Source organism: Ovis canadensis, chromosome 5 (assembly GCF_042477335.2).
Source record: "Ovis canadensis isolate MfBH-ARS-UI-01 breed Bighorn chromosome 5, ARS-UI_OviCan_v2, whole genome shotgun sequence".
Lineage (NCBI taxonomy): Eukaryota > Metazoa > Chordata > Mammalia > Artiodactyla > Bovidae > Ovis > Ovis canadensis.
In genome coordinates, this window is record NC_091249.1 from 58,370,984 (window position 1) to 58,381,104 (window position 10,121).

Here is a 10,121-nt window from a genome sequence, read left to right on the forward strand (position 1 = left end):
CTGTCCTCCTCCCCACACCCTTCCATGAGTGTCTCACAGAGGGCAGCCAGGCTTTCCAAGCGTTGCTTCTATTTTAAAACACCCTGGAAGCGGAGCCACCACCGGCACAGCCTTCCACAAGCCTCGAGAGAATGTAGCTGACTTGGGGACACCCTGCCTGCCCACCCACCCATCAAGAGGAGAAGACCTGGGCTGGCAGGCAGCATGCCAAGGTCTGGGTCCCAGGAGCCCCTGAGGCTCCTGCCCGAGCAGGAGGTTTGCTGCCTGGCTTGCCCCAGTGGGGGTAAAACAGACAGTGCTTGGGCGGGTAGACTCGAGAGTCCAGCACACCTGAGTTCCCATTCTACTCCACCACCAGTCTCTCGTTCTGAGATCTTAGGCAGGTCGTAACCTATCTGCATCTCATTTCTCTTCAGTTCCAGGGCAGAGTAAGAGTACTTGACTCAGCAGCCCTCTCAAGGACTAAATGAGACTGCTGGTATACAGCACTTAGTACGGCAGCAACTTAGTACATAAACAGCTAAGCAACAACACAGTAGCTGGGACCCAGAAAACATGTAACAGGCACAGGTAGTATTTATTTAAGATTGTCACTTTATGTTTCCTATCATAATTACAGCTGCTGGGCAGGCTGCCAAAAGGTCATCCTGAATCACAGGGTCCAGACTCCTCCCCAGCCATAATGAGGCACTGTTTAGCTGAATACTGTCCAGCCAGGTCCTGGAAGAATGCCTCCCTCCTCATCCCAAGAAAAAACTGACCCTTCTCCTGACAAACACCCTGAGCCACTGCCCTTGCAATAAACAGAGTGACTCCACTGACTGCTGCTCACCCACCCAGGTACACACTCACTCTGATCAGTGTGTAAAAGAGTAACACTTTCCCTCTGAACAGCAAGGTCTACCTTTCAAAAGGCACGCAAATCTATTAGCTCCTCAGAGTGGCACCTTGGAGTGGCAGCTGCAGAGTGAAAGCACCAGGACCGGGGGCTGGCCAGACCAGGCCCTGAATTCCAACACCATTCCCACTGAGCTGTGTAACCTTGGGACGGTTATCTCACCACTCTGTGCTCAAGCCTCCTGACCCACGAAATGGAAACAACAGTACTCCTCCCCCAGGGCTTGGAGGGCAGCGGATTCAACATCATAGTTCATATGTCAACCAGCCAGGAGGGTGCTGAGCAGGCCCTCAATAAAGAATGGCTGAAACGATGATCATCACACTCTTACAGCAGAGAAACAGGAACGAGCAAGTAACTCAGCCTGTGTACTAGACCCTGTGGCTCATGTCAGAGCTGTGTTGCACAAGCTCAGTCTGCTCCCCAGGACTCTTTCCAGCATAGTTCCAGGCAGAGAGCTAAGATTTCCACTCACCCTCAGCCCTGGGAGAGCAGGCAGTGAAATGGAAGCTTGTGCCCAAGTGCAACTGAGGGGCGACCACAGGGGAGCCCAAGGCTGCCCTGAGCACCCTGAGGGGCTGCCTGCAGGCTTGGGCTGACCCTCAGGCACATGTGCCTCTCTTCCCAAAGATGTCACTCCTTGAGAAATCCCCACTGACAGCAAAGTGGACTTTGGAAGCATCTTACCAGTAAAGGTAGGGGTGAAGATCCCCCATGACCACCAGCTTGGAGGTGGTTGTCCACCTCCGCCTAGCATCCAATGGGGTCAGAGACCCACAGACAACTCCCCACTCCTGGTCCTCCCCTGAGCCCCTCCATTTATCTACAAACAGCCCATGCCTACAGAATAGCAGAAATAAAGTAATCAACTGAGAACAGCCTCCAACCCCAGAGTCAAGCACTTTATTCAGGACAACTCCAGCAGAAGCCTCTGACCCACTCACCACCAGAGAGAGAAGAGGCACCAGGCCCACGGGCTTTAGGAGAACCCCCTTCACCAAAGTCACCCTTCCCCACAAGCCAGAAACACCAGTTCAACAAGCTTCCCAAAGGACTCGGAAAGTCGCAGAATGAGGATAACATGTTCAAAGCAATTATTTCAAATTAGGAAGCAGTTTTGCCTCTCACAGCTCTAGGGCTCTACACACTGCTGTAGCTCCTTAATTATTTGTGACTCTGCAAGGCAAAGACTATCATCTTCTGGAAGTGAATGAGATGTGTGTCCCTCAAAGAGGATGTCCATGACCAAGGGACTGTGGGCTGGGCCTGCAGCCACTACACATAACCTTCAATAATCCCACAAATATAGATACTGAGTGAGCACCTACTAAGTCACACGCTGGAATGGCAAAAAAAAAAACAAAAACCTATCCTTCTGTCAAAAGGGTGAGTCTACTTTGGATAAAAAGTAAGAGTACATTTACCCCCACAGACCCTTCTCAAGTACCTACTACTGCCAAGTGGCACCACTCCAAGCACTGAAAACAAAGCTGTATCAGGCTTAAGTCTGACCCTGTAGGAACTCAGTTCAGAGCTGGGATAGAAAGAAGGCAGACCCTGGGCAATGTGCCCTGGCCTTACCAACAGCATATTTAGGCAAAGGAGGAGCTCATTTCCCTATTTTCCCTGGAGAGGGGAGGTGATTCGGCAGCTCCAGGCCTCAGGTGGAACACGCTTAGGCTCAGCCCAAGTCTGCAGCCACATTCAACTTCCTGCTCCAGCCTGACCTTGGCTGTCGGTAAACTTAAAGGCTTTTCATGAATTATCCTGAAAGTTACTCAATGCCTGGCACACAAATGTGTAATAATAATGCCTAAAATAACAGGGGCTACGGTTATTGAACCCTTTCCAGAGCACCACGTGGCACAAAATAGTCTGCAGGGGTGGGGCTAGATTCCGCCAAAAAGTCTCAAGGGTAAGTGTCAAGGTTTCCTCCAAGGCCTTCTCCATATCAGGCACTGTTCTGCACACTGGAAGTTAATCAACTCATTCTTCCCAAAAACCCAATGAAGAAGAGGGATGATTGCTCCATTCTACAGACGAAAAAACTGAGGTTTGGTTTCTTCCCCACTGTGTGACCTTGGACAAGTCACTAATCCTGTTGGCCTCAAATCCAAAGGACTAGCAACCAGTTTCCTGAATCCACCACTGCATTCGGTGAATGAATGAGCCATCGATTAAACAGGAATTTCTCCTAAGGCCAAGGAGACCACAGGGCTCCCCGCGGAACCTCCTTTTACAACGCCTAACCTTCTACCCAGGTCCCAGCTCCGGCCCTGGTCGCCGCGGCCTAACTGGACCGTCGGCCTCCCGTTCCTCCCGAAAGGCGCTGGCACGCGCGGACAGTGCTGGAGGCCAGCTTCTCCGGGCGTGGACCCGACAGGGCGTGCAGGGCCGGACCGCGGGACCACGATCGAGGCGACAGTATGGCTCGCACAGGTCCGTGAGCCCGGCCCGGCGAGCGTAGGTGGCGGGCTGGCCCCTGCCCGACCCGCGCTGGCGGGATCGAGGGCCAGAGGGCGCCTCCGAGGAAGGTCACCTAGACCGGCGGACGGCCGGGCCTCCACGCGGCGGCCCGCGCCCTTCCGCCCGCAGGTCCCCGCCGGCTCTGGTCCCCAGCCGCAGGCGCCGCGGGATGTCTGGGCTCCCGCTCCCGCGCCCGGGCCGGCTCGCCGCCCGCCCGCCCCGCGCGGCCTGCACTGCCCGCCGCTGACCCGCCAGGCCCGCGCGGGCCACTCCCGCTCCCCGCCCCGGCCGGGCCCTGGGCCCCTCGCCCTCGCCCGCTCCGCGCACCGTCTCCTTCCCCAGCTCCCCGGGGGTCGGCCCGCGACCCAGGGCGCAGGCAAAGCCCGGGCCCCTCTGCGCTGCGCCTACCTCGGAAGCGTCGGCAGTGGGCTCCGCGGCGGCTACGGCGGGGGCTGCAGCGCGAGGAACGGAGCGAGCGGCGGGGCGGGGCGGCGCGGACCGCGGCGGCGCAGACCCGCCCCGACCCGGCGCGCCCGGCCCGCGAGCTCCGCCCCCCGGGCCCTCCCGGGACCCCGCCCCGGTCCGGCCCGAGTCCGCTTCCAGCCCCCGAGCCTCGGGCCGACCTTTCAGGCACCGCCCCACCCAGCCCGGGCCCGCCGCGGATGCTGTGCCCGCGGCGTGAGCGGGAGCGCGTGATTGCCTGCGCGCGCCCGGGCACAGCGCGGCGGGACGGCGTGGGACCGACGTGCTCAGGGCTGTGTGCGTGCGCGGGGACACGCTTGTCGCCGCCCGCGCCGGCCGTCCCTGCTGGAAATCTCGCCTGGTTGAAGGATTCGGGGAGGGAGGCAGGGGTCTTCCGCTTAGCTAAGCAGTGGCCGAGGTCCTCTGCACCAACAGAAGCCACGCGGGGCTCTGGATCTCCTGCTCGGCCTCAGGGCTGGGAGACAACACCCCCTCCCCCGGGACTTGATGTGGCGGGGGGCGCTGGACCACGGCCTGGCCTGGGCGGACGAAGTGACCCCCAGGTCCCCCACCCCTCGCCAGCAGAGCCCGCTCGGGCTGTTAAAGCGGGTTCCGAGCCCCTGAGGGCAGTTACAGCTCTGGCCAGAGTAATGGGCGCCCGAGGCGGCGCGGATACAGAGTAGCGCCCACGAAGGCTGTTCCTCGGCTCTTGGCTCCCAGCCCCTGACACAATGTTTCAAGCTCCTCTGACCCCGCTTCTTGCCTCTCTAGGCTCGCAGATCCGGATCCCGACAGGGGCTTGGAACCCAGCGCGCCGAGAAAACCCCCGTGCGCCGAGCATGCACTCAAGATGGGCAGACAGTTTAAACCGCTCGCATTGAGAAATGAAAATCTCGTTTTGCAAGAATGTCCTCCTGCTGAGTCCAATGGCGCGCGGACTAGCTGAGGGCTCCTCCAACAGCCCTTCTCCAGGCAGGGCCTGCCTCCCCTCCCGGCGTGGTTAGAGTGCGCAGTCTCCCTACCAGGCCTGCGAGACCCACCCCTAGCGGACTTCGAGAATTAATGAATTCCTCCTGCTGCTGCTAAGTCGCTTCAGTCGTGTCCAACTCTGTGCGACCGCATTGACAGACGGCAGCCCACCAGGCTCCACCGTCCCTGGGATTCTCCAGGCAAGAACATGGAATGGGTTGCCATTTCCTTCTCCAATGCGTGAAAGTGAAAAGTGAAAGTGAAGTCACTGAGTCGTGTCCAACTCAGCGACCCCATGGACTGCAGCCCACCAGGCTCCTCCGTCCATGGGATTTTCCAGGCAACAGTACTGGAGTGGGGCGCCACTGCCTTCTAATGAATTCCTAGCCAGGTGGGAACTCTGCACGTCGTTCGCCTTCAGCCAGCAGACGTTCTCCGAGGCTTGAGGCGTCCAGGGCCCCCCTGGAGGCGGCGCCAGTCTATAGAATCAGGACACTCGCTCACAAGCAACTGTGGCACAGATTAGAGTAGGCAACTGGGGCGTGGAGAGAGGCAATCAGGTCAGGCGACTGGGAAAAGGTGGCAGCTTCAGTGCGGGAAGTGGCAAGTGGTGTTACATCGTCCTGGGGTGTTGAGAAAGAAGGCAGCTTAGGCAGGGGGCTGAGGGCAGGGGTGGGGGTGGGGAGAAGAACAGCGCCCTGGCCCCTGGAAGGGCTAAAGTCCTACTGAAAATGTGAGGAGGACTTCCTGGGCCCCTTGAGGCGCTGGAGAATAGAAGGCCCACGCCACAACTCAGCCCAGGTCCGTGATCTGTCCCATGACTGACTGAGGACTCCGGGCTCCCCAGCCTGGCCGTCCTCACCTGCACAGCCCACTCCTGGAAGAGGGTCTGAAAAGCCTCCGAGTCACCCACCAGTGCAGTGAGGCAGAGTTGGGCAAGAAGGACTCAGGGAGGCAGGCAGGGCCAGACTCTGAAGACAGGGCTTCAGAACCCTTACCTGAGCTAGGAGCAGCTGCCTTCCCAGGGTCAGTAAAGCCCAGGTGTGACATTTGAACCAAATGTCCAAGGTGCCCCTCCCCTCCAGCACCTCCCTGTCAATCCCCCTTCCATGCCCTTCGGCCTGGGGAGAATGCCCCATGCTCCTGGGGCTCCTCTAGGTACTACTTACAGTTTAATCCACCTGAGTGCCCTTTGAGTGACATGCTGGCTGTGTGACCCTGAGCAAGAGGTCTAGTCTCTCAGTTTCAACTTTAGAGGGTCGTTACTCATGTATGAATGTGAGAGTTGGGGATGACAGAGGACGAGACGGTTGGATGGCATCACCAACTCGATGGACATGAGTTTGAGCAAGCTCCGGGAGTTGGTGATGGACAGGGAAGCCTGGTATGCTGCAGTCCATGGGATCTCAAAGAGTCGGACATGACTGAGTGACTGAACCGACTAACTGACTGTGAGTTTAAAATGGGAGACATAGAAGTAAACACTCAGAAAACTGTGAAAGGACCAGGCTGGTCACAGGAGCCCTGAGGTCCAAGTGTTGACCCCTCCGCACCGCAGTCCTGATTAAGAGCTGAGTAAAGGTAGCCTGTGCTACCAGGCTCACCACACCGCCAAGAGCCCCTCCGCCAGCCCACCTCCACTCCTTCTGCCACAGCTGATTGGGATGGGGATGGGCACCAAGAGCAGCCAATCAGGTCCTCTCTTGCAAACTAGATCAAGTCTAAACATTATCCTTTGGAGGAATGACCCTTCTCTTCCTCCTTTGAGTTGTTGTTCAGTCGTTAAGTCGTGTCCAGCTCTTTTGGACCCCATGGACTGTAGCATGCCAAGCTTCTGTGTCCTCCACTGTCTCCTGGAGTTTGCTCAAATTCATGTCCATTGAATCCATGATGCTATCTAACCATCTCTTCCTCTGTTGCCGCCTTCTCCTGCCTTCAATCGTTCTGAACTGAGCATCAGGGTCTTTTCCAATGAGTTGGTTCTTCATATCAGGTGGCCAAAGTATTGAAGTTTCAGCTTCAGCATCAGTCCTTCCAAAGTATATTCAGTCTTGATTTCCTTCAGGATTGACTGGTTTGATCTCCTTGCAGTACAAAGGACTCTCAAGGGTCTTCCCCAGCACTACAGTTCAAAAGCATCAATTCGTTGGTGCCTGCCTTCTTTATAATCCAGCTCTAACATCCATACATGACTACTGGAAAAAGCATAGCTTTGATTGTACGGCCTTTGTCAGCCAAGTGATGTCTCTGCTTTTTAATAGCCACTGAACAACAGCAACAACAACAGGGTGAGAGAAGGTGATGTAACAACAGGGTGAGAGAAGGTGATGTAACAACAGAAAGAGAGATCAGTGAGAAAGAGAAGCCAGAAGATGCTACAGGGCTGGCTTTGAAGATGTAAGAAGAGGCCATGAGCCATGTGATGCAGGCAGCCTGGAGAAGCTGGAAAAAGCAAGGAAATGGATTCTTCCCTCAGGACCTCTAGAAGGAACCAGCCCTGCTGATAACTTTAGGCCAGTGAGACTGACTTTGGACTTCTGACCTCTAGAAATGTAAAATAATAAATGTCAATTATTTTAAGCCTCTAATCCTATGACAGTTTGTTATGATGGCAATAGGAAACTAATGCACGAAGCCCTGGAAGACCATATTAAAAATGATTTATTGGAATGCTGTCTTAGCTCAGGCTGCTATATGTAACAGAAGACCAGGTGGCTTAAACAAGAGCCATTTACTCCTCACAGTTCTAGAGATTGAAAGTCTGACATCGAGGTGTTAGCATGCCCAGGTTCTTGCTAAGAGCCTTCTGCCTAGTTACATCCCTGCAGGGTCTTCCTTGGTGTGCGGAGACAGAAAGATCCTGTGTCTCCTCTCCTTTTCATCAGGGCATGAATCCCATTGTGGGGGCCCACCCTATTGACCTAATCACCTCTCTAAGGTTGCTCCTCCCAAGACCTTTCAAATTGGTGATTAGGGTTTCAACAACTGAATTGGTGAGAGGGGGGGTGGGGTGGGAGCGTGGAGCACAAACATGCTGTCCATAATAAATGGCAAGATTCCAAGTGACTTTTCTCTTTTACATTCTCTACTTTCCAACTTTTAAATAACGTGGTAAACATATAAAAATCAAACAACAATAAAAAGAGGCAGGGACTCCTGCTATATAAAGCTAATTGCAGTTTGGAGCACAGACCTTCCTACCCTTGTGTGGCCAACCCAGACCTCTATCCAGGCCCTGCACTGGTACTTGTCAGGTCCCCTACGAGGGACACCAGTGCGTGTGCCTTTGCACATGGGTGTGGGCTGTGGGGGTGGGAGTGAGGGTTGTGAGTAGGATGGGCGTATCCTAGAATCCTACCAGAGACCTCTGAGCTAAGAGAAGCAAGAGTTTCTCCTCTGCTCGGCGTGTGCTGGCTCCTTAGAGAAATGAAGAATACCAGGGGGAATTCAGCTAGGGCCCCCTTTTATTGCAAGGGATAAGAAACCCTTTCCCAGACCCCACCAGAGAGTGAACACATCTGCTTTTCCCTAAAGGCAGAAATGGAGTTGCCTCTTCCCCAGCACTTGCATACTTACATTTACTGAAAGAAGGTCTGATGAAGAATTTCCAATTTCTTTTTTTTTTTTTTTTTTTTTTGAGAGAAGGCTCTGTGCTGGCAACTTAAACCAAGAGTTGCTCTTTCTTTTTTTAAAAAAAATTATTTATTTACTTTTGGTTGCGCTGGGTCTTCGTTACTGTGCGTAGGCTTTCTCTCGTTGAGATGAGCGGGCTTCTCGTTGCAGTGGCTTCTCTTGTTGCAGAGTACAGGCTCCAGGGTGCGAGGGCTCAGTAGCATGGGTTTAGTTGCCCCACAGCATGTGGGATCTTCCCAGACCAGGGATGGAACCTGTGTCCCCTGCATTGGCAGGCAGATTCTTATCCACTGTACCACCAGGGAAGTCCCGCAATTTCTTCATCACAGACTCTGCTAACAGGCACAACTTGGTTGCTTTTTGGTTTTGTTTTTATTTAAATTGTGAGTGAGGTCAAATGAAATTTAAATGGTTGTGTGTCTGACACCAACCTGGTAGGGCTGCCCAGAGGTGCTGGCTCCAGGCACTGTCTGTCCAGGCCCGCCATGCAGGGAGGAGTGGTTTACACACTGCACACGCACAAGCCACGTGGATATGTGGGGCTGAAATTCCGGCCACGCACAGATAACGGAGACTTGGGTCCCGATAAGACTGCGTCCACCACAAGGAAAGGCCTGTGTTTTTGCTTCTGGGCAACTTTTCACAATCTGTTGGGATGTGTCAGCTGGCAGCTAAGGCGCATGTATCCCTCTGCCAGGCATTGTCTGCTGCTTTTCCCACAGCGGGTGGCTTCTCATTCTCTGGGCCTCAGCTTCAGTGCGGCCTTCTCAGAGCTGCCTTTCCCCACCCACAGGCTAAGGTAGGTTCCTTTCTCCTCTCCGCCCTTGCTTGGAGCTCAGCCCTTTTCCCCTCCATAGCACATTGCACATTTTAAATGACTTAATAGGGGGCTTCCCTAGACCTTTGCAGGTCCAGTGGCTAAGACTCCATGCTCCCAATGCAGGGGGCCTGGGTTCAATCCCTGGTTGGGGAATTAGATCATGCGTGCCTCAACTAAGGTCCTGTGTGCTGTAACTAAGACCCAGTGCAGCCAAATAAAAAAATAAAAACTTAAATTAATTAAATGACTGAATAGTTGGTTTGCTCTCTGTTATCTGTCCTCCCCCTCCCCCACTAGAATGAGTGCCAGTCACATTGCAGCTGTTCAATAAATGGTGAGTAAATAAATGACTGAATAGATGATGAGGGATATGGGGCATAAAGAAAGGGGACTGAATTGGAGTCACTTACCAGCCCTCTTTGCAGGTCACACACCTTGGGGACAGCTATTTTCTGTCCTAATGGCTGGACATCTAGGAATCAGGCTCTATGTGTTGAGAATCCTCTGGAAAGAATGGACTCACAGCCGTGGAGTAGGCTGGGACTGCTTAATTTGTCCATGTAGTTAAGCATTTAATCTGCACCCAAGAAAGGTCTGACCTTTGCCCTAGACTTCTGGAAAGAAATCTCAGCCCTTGCAGTGTCATGCCAGATAGGAGTATCTTTATTTAGGGCAAGGGTTAGGCCACAGGGCTTATCCTGTGGCCACACAGAATAAACCAACAGTGCGATTCAGGGTGGGGACTGGCCACGCAGGATAAGCTAGCAGTGTGATTTAGGGTGAGGGCTTTGACTCTCAGGATGTCAGAGGGACAGGAGGCTGCTCTCAGCTGAGTGGGCAGTCGATTGCAGAGCCCCAGGGAACCTCGGGATG

The 10,121-nt window shown here is 54.4% G+C and overlaps 1 protein-coding gene across 7 annotated transcripts in view; it reads right to left on the reverse strand.

The window, feature by feature from the left end:
• Positions 1-9,890, reverse strand: part of VDAC1 (voltage dependent anion channel 1) — a 34,708-nt gene extending 24,818 nt beyond the window's left edge. For 2 of the 7 annotated variants that reach the window (XM_069592046.1, XM_069592045.1), the window contains exon 1: positions 4,590-5,418. In XM_069592046.1, coding sequence (XP_069448147.1) covers positions 4,590-4,667 — 78 coding nt within the window. In that variant the 5' untranslated portion in view covers positions 4,668-5,418. Of the gene's footprint in view, positions 1-3,691; positions 4,094-4,589; positions 5,419-9,658 lie in introns of those variants that run through there. The other 5 variants (XM_069592048.1, XM_069592050.1, XM_069592052.1 and 2 more) reach the window with 5 other exon arrangements.
• Between the last annotated feature and the right edge of the window lie 231 nt (positions 9,891-10,121).